Source organism: Biomphalaria glabrata, chromosome 8 (assembly GCF_947242115.1).
Source record: "Biomphalaria glabrata chromosome 8, xgBioGlab47.1, whole genome shotgun sequence".
Classification (NCBI taxonomy): Eukaryota; Metazoa; Mollusca; class Gastropoda; family Planorbidae; genus Biomphalaria; species Biomphalaria glabrata.
The window spans coordinates 27,587,404-27,603,542 of NC_074718.1; the positions used below are offsets into that span (position 1 = coordinate 27,587,404).

A 16,139-nucleotide genomic window follows, 5' to 3' on the forward strand; every position below is an offset into this window, starting at 1 on the left:
CTCCTCCCACTTCCGAAATTTTTTTGTTTAGAGCTTTGAATTATAGTTCTGTAACATAACAAAGCTACAAACATTCTTTTTGAACAAAATGTTTCACTTACAAATGAGTATTTTTTTATAAATATTATTTATGAAATAATTTTCTTTTCGGCGGCGATCCTAAAAGTCTTCATCTCAATATGTGGTATATCTTTTCTTTTTAAGGAATAAATCGGTTTTATTTTGCAATGTATTAAGAACCAATAAATTCATATTAGACTATTTTTCAAGTAAAACATTATTCAAAAAGTCCTTTTTTAACAGGATGAATAATGAGCAGTAGATGTCAGGAGAATGCTTTTCTTCAGTGAAGAATGCAAGAAAATGTCTTTGGCGTCGGGGCTTACAGCGCTCCTCCAAATCCCCTAACTGTCAGGAGAAGGGCCTCAAAATGATTTTATATATATATTTTTTTAATATTTCGCCTAAGGTTGAGAGACACTGCTTTTTTAAAATTCAATTCTCATATATATATATATATATATATATATATATATATTATCTATATATATATACACGCTGTATGCGCGTTTATGCATAGTTTGCGTTTACTGGGCTTTAGGGTTCGGGTTTGTAAAAAAATCGCCCCCCCCCACTCCAAAGTTCTGGATCCGCTGGTGGTTTATACTATGTTTCTTTAGCTTGCTAAATATTTAATGTTATTTTTATTTTATTTGTTTTCGTTTAGATTTCATATCCTTTTTATTCTGATATAAAGATTGCATTCACATTTTGAATACAATACTAATGACAACAAAACATTGAGAAAAAGACTTTCGAGGATGCTTCGTTTTAATTGAATTTTGGATACTATTTCACAATTTAACCTTCTTTAGAGTGTAGTCTTAGAAACAATGGTTGAGACAGTTCAATGACTACTAAACACATCATGGGCGTAACCAGGGGGGGGGGTTCTTGGGGTTCAAACCCCCCCCCCCCCCGAAATGAAATCCCCCCCCCCACAGGGGGGTGGGGACGGAATTAAGTGACTGATTTTTGCTTTTATTTTGTTTATTTTAGGTGAGATTTTAATACTAAATCATCACTTACCACAGCACAGCCGATGCAGTTTTGAGTTAAAAACCCTCTACCAGGGTGTTTTCAGTTTAAATCCCCTACCAGGGGGTTTTGAGATTTTAAAAACCCCTACCAGAGGTTTTTGCAGTTAAATCCCCCTCTTCTATAAAACAAAACAAAAAAAAATGCAAACAACAATCCCCAAATTCCAACAGCACAGTTGAGGAAGATTTTGATTTTAAAACCCCATCCAAAATTTACGATAAACCCCATCTTCAATATAAAAAAAGCAAATTACACACTTAAAATTCTATGAGCGTAGCCAAAGGGGTTTTGAGTTTAACCCCCCCCCCCCTTTTTCCAGTTGGGGTTTGAAGCTTAAAAGTACCTCTTCAATATAAAAAAAAGCAAATTACACACTATAAAATCTATGAGCATAGCCAAAGGGGTTTTAAGTTTAAATTCCCCTCCTCCAGTTGGCTTTTTCTTTAAAGTTTAAAACCCCTCCAGATAGTTTTGAGTTAAAAATTCCCCTACAGAGCGTTTAGAGTTGAAAACCTCTCTCTTAAATATTATTTTAAAGCAAACTACAGTCACCAAATTCTATGATCGTAGCTAAATGGGGTTTTGAATTAAAAACAAAACAAACAAACAAAAAAAAAGACATTTTTTAGTTTAAAACCCCTCAACAGATGATTTGACGAAAAAACTTTCCTTTTCTATATAAAATTTATAGCGAAATACAGGCATGTAATTCCTAGAGCGTAGTCAAGAAAGGTTACAAATTTCTACCAGTGGCTTGGGCTCCATTAATAAAGTGTGAATAGCCTTCTGCCGAAATTGACAATCATTAAATGTGTCTCAACAAAGATGGCTAAGACAGATTTTAGGAGTCAGTCATAGAGATCGGGTCTAAATCAAAGAAATCATATGCCGAACTGGGAGTCGAATCCTTAGTAAGGTTGTGACAGAGCGTCGCATGAGGTTTTGCGGGACATGTTTTCCGACAAAATGAATTACGCAAAATAAGAGTTGCGGAAACAGTTTGCCGGAAAATGCGCCGAACGGCGCGAGAGGGTCTAAGTTAGTAAGAATAGCACATTAGGTTTTTGAAATAAAACTTTTTAATAGCAAGATAATGCACTGTAGATACCTCAGAATATGCATTTTGTTGGCTTTCAATACCAGAAATAGTGCTCGGCGGCGGGGCTTCGCCCCGGTGCTGGAGGAGCGCTGCGAACTCCCCCAGACCTCCTTGCTAGCAAGGGCGGGGAGTCTACAATAAACAATAAACGTCAGAATGTAATAAAGATTAATTATGCACACACACACACACACATATATATATATATATATATATATATAATTTTTTTCCGCGGCGGGGGGGAGGGGGGGGGGGAAACCCTCCCCGAAAATGGCTACGCCCATGAAACACATTACAAGCTTAGTTTAGATGTCAAATTGAATGTGGAAAGCTACCAAGCAAAGTTAAAAAAAAAAAAAAAAAAAAAAAAACCTCGATATGGCATATTTTAAATACAAAACAAAATAAAAACATATTAAGCTTTGAAAAAAATGAATAATTTGCAGCTGTATCAAAATTTTAATTAGTTGCAATCACGACTGTCCCTATTTCTTAACCAAACTTTCCCTATCCCTTGACCCCCATCCCCTCCCCTTCCTGTAATGCTCCCAATAGTTTTATGAACAGACAAGGGAAATAATAGAATGAGACGATATGGAAACGATTGTCCCCTCAAACACACGATTAGAACTAGCCACCATTACAAGTTAGAAAACCTCATAGAAAGTAAATCATTACATTAAACCTTAGAACACTGAGAATTTTTTTGTTGATATAAGTATCGATACAACGTTCAGGATCTTTTGAGGGAGCTTTCTAAATTCTAGTTTTTTATCGGTTTTTACAAAAGTGCATTTATTTTTTCACTTTGGTGTCATACCCAAGTTCTCAACTAGTCAAGAGTCATGGGCCCAAGCACAGTGGGCCCCTGATGGTCGTGGGCCCGGGTTCATTGAACCCCTTCGCGCCATGGATGCTACGCCCCCCACTGAGCATCAGGGTTTTCCGCTTTTTATCAAAGTTCTGGGATTGTTCATTTCCAGGTTCCACCTTGGAATAATGACCCTGACCTTCACATCGATACATTGATTTATTTTACTAGTGCAGTTTCAGAAACACAAATTTTTTTTTGTTTTTTTTTTCTGGGAAGGTTTACAGTACTTGGTGTAGGGCGGGAAACAAACGGAGAGGGAAAAAAAAAAGAGGAAAATATTTTGTATTTTGGCAAAAGAGTAATTTTTTTTTTTAAGGTTTCTAAGTACTCTGTGAAGATGATCGCTCTTTAAATGAGAAGGACATCTACTTATGAATGGGTTAGTTACCCAGTAAAAGATAACATTCTTTTATGAGTGTATTTGTGTGGAGAATTCAAGATTATATTTGAAAAAAAAAAACGTGGGTGGTAAACAAAAGAAAAAGAAAAGCCACAGTAAGCAAAGAAATCATGCAAGACAGACACACAGACAAAAACAAAACAAAACAAAAAAAAACATCTAACAGTTGAAATATATTAGTGATAGGTTGAGAAGATTGATGAATTGTCTGACAAAAAGATTTCCTAAGAATAACAGACCAGAGAAAAACTACAGAAATGTATATCTACAATACGGCTTTCTTCAGTCGCGAAGCAACAATGGCTTAACTTAATCACCTCATGGAAATGTATCAGCACCGTTCATAAGCTCTGTCAGTACATATGGAACGAAGGCTTTGGCTGTGGAAATTAGATGAATTCCTGGGCATCAGCTGTGGTTGAAACCATGACGCCGACACATCAGTTTCCCTCTCTGCACGCAGCTGATGTATCCAAAGGAACGGCGTCAGCAACGTCGCAGACTCTGCCAGTGTGTAGCTTTGAGTGCTGCAAACTGCCAAAGGGTCATCGGTTCCTGATTTTTCCTCAGAGTTGACTCCCAAAACCTTTCCCATGATGGGGTATAGCCGTAAAGCAGCAGAGGTTTGAATTCTGAATTTTTAGTTCTCCTATATGATATTTACATGATATGGGAAATACTCAGCATAAATACACGCCTGAATAATAATACAATCATAATCTCATTGATTGCATATTTCATCTTGATTAAAGATCTGTTTATAAATGATCTAACTCATTACAATTAAGCTTTTTATAAGTGTTAATATTTTCTAGACTGAGAAACAATTGTGCAAATACACAACCATTTGGTCTATAGCAACCTTACCTCACGCGTACAAACACATACTCTCCCAGCCACACACACACATACAGTAAGCCTCTCTAAGCCTACATCAATTCTCTAGTTAAAGGACAACACAAAACTCATTCCACCTTTGTAGCCATGGACTTCGTCCAACTTCTTTTTGGTTGTGTTTCTTCATCACACCTCCATCCAGGCAAACACAATGCGAGCTGACGTGTTGCTTTTTTTCAGGTACATTTCCCTTGCCAGATTTTTGTTTTCCTTTTCTTTATTGGTTTTTGCCACGATAGATAGGAAGATGTCAAGGACGAATACTTAAGTATCTTACACAACACATACACATTACTGCTGCACAATTGTCAACCATTGTCTTATTCCGTTGGCACTTTAAAGTTCTCACATGATAGTCGTTGATTTCAAAGGCCACCTCTTGAACAAGAGCCTTATGTGAACTAGACCTGGTGTGGTTTCTACTCTATAGTTTCAGATGTTCAAGCGATGTGTGTGTATGAGTGTGACGGGGTGACTTGAGTGCACTTTACTTTGACTTATAGCGCTATTTGTTTTTTAGCTCACTCTCTTTTCCAGAGCCTACCCCCCTCCCCATTTCAGAAGATATCTTAGTCTAGCCAACCCCCATTTCAGAAGATATCTTAGTCTACCCCCCTCCCCATTTCAGAAGATATCTTAGTCTAGCCTACCCCCATTTCAGAAGATATCTTAGTCTACCCCCCTCCCCATTTCAGAAGATATCTTAGTCTAGCCAACCCCCATTTCAGAAGATATCTTAGCCTAGCCTACCCCAACCCCACCTCATTTCAGAAGATATCTTAGCCTAGCCTACCCCAACCCCACCCCATTTCAGAAGATATCTTAGCCTAGCCTACCCCAACCCCACCCCATTTCAGAAGATATCTTAGCCTAGCCTACCCCAACCCCACCCCATTTCAGAAGATATCTTAGTCTAGCCAACCCCCATTTCAGAAGATATCTTAGTCTAGCCAACCCCCATTTCAGAAGATATCTTAGCCTAGCCTACCCCAACCCCACCCCATTTCAGAAGATATCTTAGCCTAGCCTACCCCAACCCCACCCCATTTCAGAAGATATCTTAGCCTAGCCTACCCCAACCCCACCCCATTTCAGAAGATATCTTAGCCTAGCCTACCCCAACCCCACCCCATTTCAGAAGATATCTTAGTCTAGCCTACCCCAACCCCACCCCATTTCAGAAGATATCTTAGCCTAGCCTACCCCAACCCCACCCCATTTCAGAAGATATCTTAGCCTAGCCTACCCCAACCCCACCCCATTTCAGAAGATATCTTAGCCTAGCCTACCCCAACCCCACCCCATTTCAGAAGATATCTTAGCCTAGCCTACCCCAACCCCACCCCATTTCAGAAGATATCTTAGCCTAGCCTACCCCAACCCCACCCCATTTCAGAAGATATCTTAGCCTAGCCTACCCCAACCCCACCCCATTTCAGAAGATATCTTAGCCTAGCCTACCCCAACCCCACCCCATTTCAGAAGATATCTTAGCCTAGCCTACCCCAACCCCACCCCATTTCAGAAGATATCTTAGTCTAGCCTAACCCTCCCCCCATTTCAGAAGATATCTTAGCCTAGCCTACCCCAACCCCACCCCATTTCAGAAGATATCTTAGCCTAGCCTACCCCAACCCCACCCCATTTCAGAAGATATCTTAGCCTAGCCTACCCCAACCCCACCCCATTTCAGAAGATATCTTAGTCTAGCCTAACCCTCCCCCCATTTCAGAAGATATCTTAGTCTATATCTATGGGAGAGGCAGACACAAAGTTTGAATGAAAGAATGACAAGCCCATGTCGATGTAGCTCTAGTTCTAAACAAACTGTTTCAACACTTTCATCAGGAGTGTTTTCCCCTTGTCATGGGGTATTTTACCTGCAACAGAATGGACTACGTCCTACAGATTGACCTGAATAGCAAGAGCAATGCACTGAAGACGTGCTCACCTCGTCGGTGGTTAAAACTCCTCGGACAGAAACCTCTTTAAAATAGTTTCATAGGTGAGGCCAAAGTGCAATCACAATACAGTGTGGGGCTGGTCAGGAGTTAGAATGCAACCGCTCTATCCCCTTCCTCCACATAATAACGTAATGCGTTTCTAATTGTTGACAGGATTGTCTTTAAATAGACATTAATCTTCTTTAAATAGCCCCTCGTGCGGTTTAGTAATAAAACATGATTTCTTTTTATCGTTTGTATAGGCAAGTGGTGCCTACGGAATCGTGTGTATAGGCAAGTGGTGCCTACGGAATCGTGTGTATAGGCAAGTGGTGCCTACGGAATCGTGTGTATAGGCAAGTGGTGCCTACGGAATCGTGTGTATAGGCAAGTGGTGCCTACGGAATCGTGTGTATAGTTTTCCATGTGTGAGTTTGGCAGTCAATAGCTTATAAACTTCGATCATGTGTTCTTACAATTGTAAGACGACTTTCATCAAGTATAATAAAGATATAATAATAGTAATAATGATAATAATAATAATAATAATAATATTTTGTTATTGTGGTAGTTGTCGTTAAACTGTATTTTCAGTTTTCCTAATGAATTCGAGATGACAATTATTGACAATGGCTATTGAGCCCTACGATGACCTGCTGGCTTCAATAAAAAAAAACGCAGACTTTAACTGTATGGCTATAGCACTAGGTCCTCAGACCTTCCTGCAGTGAACAGTACCAGGGAAAATAAAAGGCAGTCATATAAAGAATTAAAGAGAAATATTAAAAGAATTGGCGGACTTATCATTATCGTCAAGGCGAAAGACAAGAGTCAAGAAAGACGGTGGTCACAGATCCTGTGTGGTGCCCTAATTTGGCTAGAGAACGAGCAAATCTTTCTTGAATGGGCTAGAAGTCTTCGGGTATTTCCGCATTCCTTGAAGACTTTAATAAATTAATGTTCAGGAATATTTTGCGTATTGCTTTCTAAGTCTAGATCTAAATATTTTTGAATATTATAACGTGTAGTAAATCTATACATTCTCTTAACCATGATTCTTATTTGAGGGAAATGGGGGAATGGGGCGGGGTACAAAAAAGTTCCATCTAATATTCATTTGGTTATTAAGAGAAAAACAATCACTTTATAAGTAGTATAAATCAGGAAATGTCTTTTTAAATATAGCGTTTGTAAATTGTTTTCTTCTTTGTTTTTTGTTAAATACTAAATAACAACGTTACTCCTCCATTCCCGCAGGCACACAAACATCCACCCACATCTAATTTGATGGGTGCGCCCTTGTTTGAAGTATCCCTTACTGAAACACGTCTCCCTCCCCCTCCCCCCTGCTCTATGTCCAGGTATAATTGAAAATAAGCGCTACTTACCGGTCTCGTAGGTGGCCCCTCCTCTAATGATTCCCAAAGACAGGCCTGGAATATTTGCACATGCCATCACATCCTCCGTGAAGGGCTCTATCGCCATGATCTCGTCAAGGGTGAGCACATCTGGACTTTGGACGGGGCTCCCCGAGGTGAATGTCAGTAGAAGCGTGAGTAGTGGAATGTGAGAGAGGAAAAGGCGGGTGAGAGAGGCCATCTCTGGGAACCTTTCGGTCATGAAATAAGTGAACTGTAAAACAGTGGAGTCCTTGTTTTGTTTTGTTTTTTTCTTAATTCGTTGCCACTTTACTGTTAGGCCAATGGTGTTAATGCTGAACTTGTTTACTGTAGTGCAGTTTAGTATGTGCGTATTTATGAACAGACTTGGAGCACTGGACTAGAGTGAAAGTGAGTGCTTATCGCTGATTGGTCTGCTGACACGAAACTATGTAAGATCCTGAGACTATGGTGAACGAGGCTTGGTGCTCCGGTTACTTATATAGATCTTTGTCACCAGATGATTGCTAGATCTGGAGAAAAAAAAACAAATTTAATTGTATTGTTTTAGTTATAAAACATGAAATATTGCACGCCCCGTTAATCTGCGGACTCCAAGACAAGCCTTATTATTAGGCCTATTAGTATTTTTATTATTATAAAGAGAGATCGGAATTTGAAAAAATAATCTGTCATAATAAATGTATTTACATATACAAATACAAACGTGACACTATATACTTTTTTCTTCGGATGGTCGGGGGGGGGGAGCAAGTTTTCTCTGTGGAATTGCTTCTAATTGTCACCTCAAAGAGAAGGGACCAAGTATTACACAGTTGACACTCAGACTAATATCAGCAATCCGTTAGTATAACCTCAGTTATGGCCTCACTCAGGGCCGGCACTTGTGAACTTGAGTTTGTTAGTATCTTGACCTAAGTATAATCACTTATCTTCTGCACATATATTCTCCTAACCCTCTCTAGACATACTGAAACTTGCTGAAATGAAATTAATAGTAATCTCTCCACAGGTCTATCTATTTAGTAGTGTTTCATGCTGTATTGCAGGCTTATCGTGGCCAGTGTTACTGCGTTGGTCATTGGGTCTACTTTTGTTCAGCCCTGGAGTTGACCTTTGCTGACCTCACTAAGCGAAAGGAAAAAAAGAGTACTGAGCCAACAATTTGTTCGTTCAAGTATGTGAGCGCGCTGGCCGTGATCGTATAGTGGTTAGTACTTCGCGTTGTGGCCGCGACAACCCAGGTTCGAATCCTGGTCACGGCATGTTGCTGTGTGGTCTCGCACTGTCAAGCTCACTATTTTTTTTACTTTTTTTTTTATTTTTACTGTTAAGGAAATTAAAAAGAAATAATTAATTATGACCATGTATTTGTATATTTTTTATTTGTAAATCTTTTTTCGCCCTGTTAATCATTTAACCATTCAACAAATCTTTAAAAAAAGCTTTATTGTTTGAATGTTATGTTTTCACAATTCAAACTACAATTCTGTGGGCTAATGATCAAAGCTCGGGCGAACTGTAATCAAAGGTTCAATTAGACATACATGTTTTCCTTCCTTATCGTGTAACTTTTTCAATTGATATCAGAAAATGTTTGATTTGGTCTAGAATTAAAGGGGAACGCATGCTCTTTTTATAGAACACAAAGTCAAGTTGATACAAACAAACCTTAATTTAATTTAATGAGGTTAAATCAACGATGGTATCATCAATTAGGAGAGAAAGAGTAAATGGTGGATCTTCTTAATTTTTATTTTATTTGACGTAAATTGATCCCTATTTACATTTGTATCATTCATATTTAAGATTCGCGTCAACTACTGCTTTCCTCATTAATTTTCGAACTCGAAGACAAACATAATTATTATAGTTTTTTAACTAGACTTTAGTGAGGAAAGTTTTAATGCTTGTCTTTTTTTTTGTAAAATCACTAATTAAAAGAGAGCAACACTTTGGTTTTCTTGCTTACAGATTTCAAGTGAACACAAACTGGTCTCAGTTTTGAAAGTCATCAGAAGGAAAAGTTCTCTGGCTACTTTAAGGAGACGTACTGGAAATACAATGTCATAGACGTAACTTTGGACTTTCAGACATTCATTCAGATAGGAATATGGCGACGACCAGACGACGAACAGAATTGATTAATTAACACTATTTAATTAGCTAATTAATTATTTTTAAAAATAATTCGGGTTTTGTTAGATACAATGAATAATGAATAATCTTGACCCAAGAATGGGAAGTGGGAGAAATAACCTGTACAAGATTTGTTGTACCGTACAGACAGAGTGAATTGAAGAGTTAATATCAGATTTGTAAAAAAGAGACATGTAGCCTAGAAGGGAAAATTATATTCCAGTACATTCTGTGAGAGAAAATTTTAGAATGTCAGTGTCTTGTACAAATGCAAAATGAGGCCTCACTATTGGCTGTTTATGTTCATTTACTGTGTGTTTCAAAAAAAAAAATCGCGAAGCCCCTTTCCGGCTATGTGGTACACACTTTGCTTGTCCCTCTGATTGGGCATGATGGGATAGTATAAGGTAGAGAACCCCTGGCCTTGAAATATCAGCCAACTGCGATACAAATCTAGATAACTTCTGAAACTGTCACAGTCAACACGGCGACGTGACCCACAAAGTCCCGGATGAGACAGGTTTAATTGACCCTCTCCAGTCAGGACTAAGTAGGTCACTTTTACAGCGTGAGTACACTGACTCCCAACTAATTACTGCCCCATTAACACTCGCGCGTCACACGTTGCGTCTGCTACTAATGGACTAATCATCATTCTCTGTTATAGGACTACTAAAACAAGGGCTGATATCTGAAGTACTTAGACATTAGAACAAGTGAGTGTATGGTGATCTTCTGTTGACTAATGTTATAGTTCCACTTGCCCAGGCCAGTTATTGGACATTTCACTTTTAATAGTTACAACCAAACAATTTCTCAACACTATTTTTGTGCACATCAGCATTTTTGTTTATTTTCAAGGCTGCCAATGGATATTTTTTTAATAACATAAATCTAATATACATTCCTAATGGCCCTGACTCCTCACTAATTATTCCACTTTGCGGTGGAGGAAAATAAAACACGAAAATTTAATAACATATATTAATGATTTACTCAACTTAATAGGATACAAAATGGGACTTCCTTAAAACAAAACCTTTTGATCACATAAAACCGTTATAACACATCGAGCGTACTTAGAAGTGTGTCAACCATGTTGTCGAGAGAGTGTGTGTGTGTGTAAAAAGAATTGGCTACATGTGTGAGCTAGTCTGAATATGTTAGCAGTGTGTATATGTAAGTGCGTTTGTATAATTTCAATGTTTTTATTATTATATGTGTAAACATAGTGTAAGGTGGGAGGGAGAGGGACAATGTTATCATGGAGGTAGCTTTGTACCACTGTGAATGAGTAGTCAGGTGCGGGTAAATGTTTGTTCAATATGCGCGAATGAGAATGTCAGTTCGAAGATGTGTATATAAAGAAATAAATGTGCGTGTGTGTGTGTGTGTGTGTGTGTGTGTGTTTTAAAAGTCAACAAAAGTACTAAAGATTTCATCGAAAGGGGATGTTTACACATGCTCTAAGGATCTACTATTTCAATCAGGACAAAAGCTGTGCCCTATTAGTTGAACACACTTTCTTTTTTTAGCAGCTTTTGTTGTTTCTTTACGTGTAATGTTTACTTTGTTCTAGAATTATTTTTTTTTTATAATTCGATCAATAAAAACGGAACATAATGTCTTGTGGAAAGGATGTCACGTGATATGCTTCTACAACTATTTAAACCTAAACACTAACCCTTTGTATGTCTTCTATGACCAGACCACATGGTGAGATTTACGAGAATCGAATAGTTCAAAACTTCTTCAGAAAATAATTTGTGGACTGATAATTTAATTTTTTTTTCACCCTCCAAAATGGTTTCAGAAGTAGGTGACTTTTAGGAACCGATGAATTGTGTTGTTCTTTTCTGTTGACCAGGTGACTGGAGCGTCATCGCACTCACCAACTCCCATACTACAAACACTCAAAGAAACACCGTAAATACACTCTCACATGTTCTTACGCTCACTCACTACAAACATACTCTCACATGAGCAAGTAGCGCTTCAACACTACCACACTTGCGAGACATTAAAAAAAAAGAATGACTACGGCCCTCCTCTCGTTGGTGAATACGAGTCAAACACACACGCACACACACACGCAAGCACAAACGAGTTACGTCATAGCATCGATGTCATAAAGATAGACCGCGAGAGTAGCTGATGAGTTCTGGGCGTCATGGTGTCGATAAGAGACCATAAATCACACTAAGCCAAACGATCAGATCATCATGAAATGGCCACAAAATGGCCACCGCAGTCAATTAATGAGGAAAAGGTTGATAATAAGATTGGGGAGGGGTCGCGGAGGAGTACAGTAGCTACATTGTTTTAGCCCAGAATCCCAGAGAAACGATCTGCCTTTTACAGAGAAGTTAGTTCTAAAATAAATAAAGTTTTACAATCCGCATAGTTGCATTTTTGTATGCAGACATATGTTTACCTCATATAACACAGCCACATATTACTTTTATATAAAAATTACTAAGTATTCGCTTTTGGCATCCAAACATTGTAAAGCTCTCAGCCCCCTGGATGACGTACGAACTATAATACATTCGTCTTCAGTCTGTTGGATTGCTTGGATACCATGCATGATCTATCGACCGCCTTTCTCTGTTTCTTTGATGTTGTCTTGCCATCGCTTTCTCTGTCTGTCTCTTCTTCCTTTCCCTGGAACTTGTCCCTTCTAGAAGGTCCTCGTTAGGTCTGGTGACTTCGTGAAATGACCATACATTTGCTCTACAAAGAAGTTAATTTTCACAATAGCCGTTGTATATTGTATGCAAGCAAGTTAGTAAGATAAGTCAATTAGAAGAAAGATCCAGTGAACACATTTTTAGTGCATCGTTCTTTTGTATCAGCAACTGTTGAATTTCTTGGTAATGATTTGAAAAAAATAGAAAAATTCTTTTGCAGCAACAATATTACCTTCTCGGGCAGGAGGGGCTCGTTAGCCTTGGTTGGCTACCCATCTAGGAGAAGGAAAGCTATGAATCCAAACCTCCGCTATACCCAAACACGGGAAAGGCTTCGGGAAACAACCCTGAGGAAAAATCAGGAGCCGGTGACCCTTAGGCAGATTGTTGCACACTGTGGCAGAGCCTGCGGTGATACTGATCCCAAACTGTATCGGATATTTCGTTCCTTTGGTCACATCAGCTGCGTGGAGAAGAAGGAACTGCTGTCGGCGACATCGTTCCGATCATAAACAATGCCCCAATGCCCCAATGCCCAGGCTTTCATCTCACTGACTACCGTCATGTCCCATCCACAAACACACATCCTCTAAAAATAAATCCACAACTTATTGCTCACTCTGACCAGTGACCATGCTAGCTAAAAGAAATGTTTTAAATCTGAACGCACCTCCATCGTCCAACTTCCAATTTCCAGGTCTTATTTACCCCAACTTTTCAGGCACACACCCTCCAGTCACCAGAACCGTTTCTATTCAAATCCCCTCCTTTAAGCATACTTGGAATTTTACAATTGACCAATTAATAATATAATTACAAATATTACAATAGACCCACTCTCTCTTAAAGTACATGTCGTCTTTGACTTTTGACCTTTACTTTTGGGTTGGAGGGGGTATTATTTTTTTTTATGCTCTTAACCTTGGGGAACCAATTATTCCTGATAGCTCCTATAGAACATAACCTTCTTTTTTTTTTTTACGCATTTTTAAAGCAAAAAAAAAAAAAAAAAGGGGGTGGCGGTGGGGGAGGTGGACTGTTTGGGAAAACCCATTGTAACGATTAGAACCAACGCCTAGCCAATTGCTGACCCTGTCATAGGGGAGTCTCGCGTAACCGCTGTGACATGCGCAGACATGCCCCTGTTGTCTAATTCTCCGAGGTGCAGACGGATGAATCAACGTGCGATTATAATATCGAGATCGCGCCAATTAGAATCAGGTTCCGGAAATAGGCGAAGGAAAGGGAAATATGGGAAAGGGGGGCCGGGTGAACGGAGGGCAACGATTAATATAAACTTCCGAGGTGTTATCGAGGTGTGATCTAGGTGTGATCTAGGTGTGATCTAGGTGTTATCTAGGTGTTATCTCAGTCTAAGTGTTATCTAGGTGTTATCTCGGGCTCATATCTTGGGGGGGGGGGGGTGTTGAACTGGAAGCAATGCGATGGATAAAACAAGCGATAAACGCATCATTCAAACTGACAGTATTACTAAGACTCATATAAAGCAGAACAATTTAATGTTACCATAAATAAAAATTTTGAACAAAGCGCAAGTCTTGTTAACACACTGGTACCACGATATTGTCTTTGTATTTCTGTCAATTAAAACAAAACAAAAACAACAAGGTTACAAAGACGGTTTGTGTGGAGACACAAACTCAAAATCGGCCCCCGAAGTGGTCCACCCAGGCAGGTTTCAATATTTTCGGAAAGAATATCAGAATGAAATTCTATCAAAGACAAATGACATAGAAGAAAGGAGAAAGAAGGTTGACGGATCTTGTGTGGTGCCCCAGCGGTCCACAGACCAAAGGATAGGTGAAAGTGAATATGAATTACGATGTGAACCTAGCCTAACTAATGTCTTATAATGAATATATAATTGCTCTAATTGTTTTCAATTGAGGTGGCCTTATATTTCTGAAGAAAAAAAATTCCTTAAAAAAAATATTCGTTAGTTCAGTGTATTACAGTCGTGTGGTTGCACTGCAGTTCACGCGATAATATGAGAAACTATTTATTAATTGTTGTTTTAAATTATGTCCAACTTATATGCATACTAAATAGATTTTTTTTCTCTTTTAAAAATAGTAAACATTTTTTTTTGGTAAATGTAGTAGTTATTATATGTGTTCTCAATATGGTACATTATCTCCCCGTTTTGTTACTATTAATAGTGAATAGTTGTAAAAGTGGTGAATTTTTATGAAAAATCTGCTTGCATAAGTGATTTAAAAAATTAGATTTTTCGCTTTCAGAAAAGAAAAAAAGTAGCCGTTGCATCAGAACTTTGAATGATCTAAAATATTATGATGTCGGATTTTCAATATGTTTTCTAGTTTACGAGATCTAACGGGACGGACAGACAGACAGACTACACAAAACTAATAGCATCTTTTCCACTTTCGGGGGCCGCTTAAAAAAACTGTAGTTTTATGGAAACCTATCCAACAATTTTCCATTGTATAAAAAGAAATTGGTCTAGTATACTAGCAGTACACACCGGCTACGCCCGTTTTGTTTGTATTGTTGTTTTTTTTTTGTGTTTATTATGGAATGGCCGGAACACCTTTTAAAAAAAATAAATAAATAAGCCACATTTTAACGATCGACCTAACATACTTTGTATCCCGTGAATTAATAGATCTCTTGGAATGAAATTTTATGTCCCGCTCTCTCTTTTCTTCTTCTTATATCTCTTTCTCGCTCTCTGGAATCTCCATTTTGTTTTTTTAAATCAGCGCATTGCAATTTCTCCAACATAGACTTTTGACTTGATTTGGAAACACCTGCTTCATAATGCGACCCCGACACATACACGCTCTCATATTTTGGGTCCGTTAATTCTAGTAGCACTTTGACTTATTTGCTTCTGCCCCTCCCCTTCATGCAAACAATAACAATGCACAGAATTAGACACCGCATAGCCTACATTTCTTCATAGCATCAGTTTCAGGCCTAGAGAGACAAAATGCATTTCCAAAGGCTCATTTGAATGTCACATTCCTGTTCCCCTTTCTACATTTCTGTTGATATTTAGCTCTCTTAATAAAAAGAAATATCAATAAGGTTTTAGTGATTGTAATCATATATTTGACCCCTTTTTGAATGTAGCGAAACGACAATAGATCTAGATTTATCTTTTCAATGCTATTAGGATTTAGTTCGCTTTTGTTTGGCAGTGTTACACAGTACTATTCCTTGCTCTCTCTCGAAAAAAAGACAAAAAAAAAAAAAAAAAAAAGTCTGTAGATCTATATTATTAATACTATTAGGATTGGTTAAGTTTTTTTTTTTTTTTTGATAGCATTATGTTATGCATGTCTGTGTGAAGTTCTGTGAACATATAGTTTTTATATTGCTAATGTAGTGTGCTGTACATGAACGTATAGTCTAGATATTAGTCTTGCAATGTGTCAGAGTGTATTACTATTTCTGTGCATATTTTTCTCAAAATTTTATCTTGTTCTTTTTATGTACATATTGGAATAGTTATAAAAAAACATCTCGGGTGTAGTTATTTTTAAAATAAAAAAAAAAATTAAATCCCTTCCCCACAGAGAACACTGTAAGGATCAATGAAGATTATTAAA

General features: G+C 38.1%; 1 protein-coding gene and 1 non-coding gene across 2 annotated transcripts in view; one reads left to right on the plus strand and one right to left on the minus strand.

The window, feature by feature from the left end:
* Positions 1 to 16,139, minus strand: part of LOC106064134 (uncharacterized) — a 144,917-nt gene that overhangs the window by 89,533 nt on the left and 39,245 nt on the right. Inside the window, exon 2 of the mRNA XM_056038904.1 lies at positions 7,703 to 8,226. Within this exon, the coding sequence (XP_055894879.1) occupies positions 7,703 to 7,934 (232 nt within the window). The 5' untranslated portion in view covers positions 7,935 to 8,226. The remainder of the gene's footprint in view (positions 1 to 7,702; positions 8,227 to 16,139) is intronic.
* Trnah-gug (transfer RNA histidin (anticodon GUG)) lies at positions 8,908 to 8,979 on the plus strand. The gene has a single exon. It is a non-coding gene; the product is annotated as a tRNA-His (tRNA).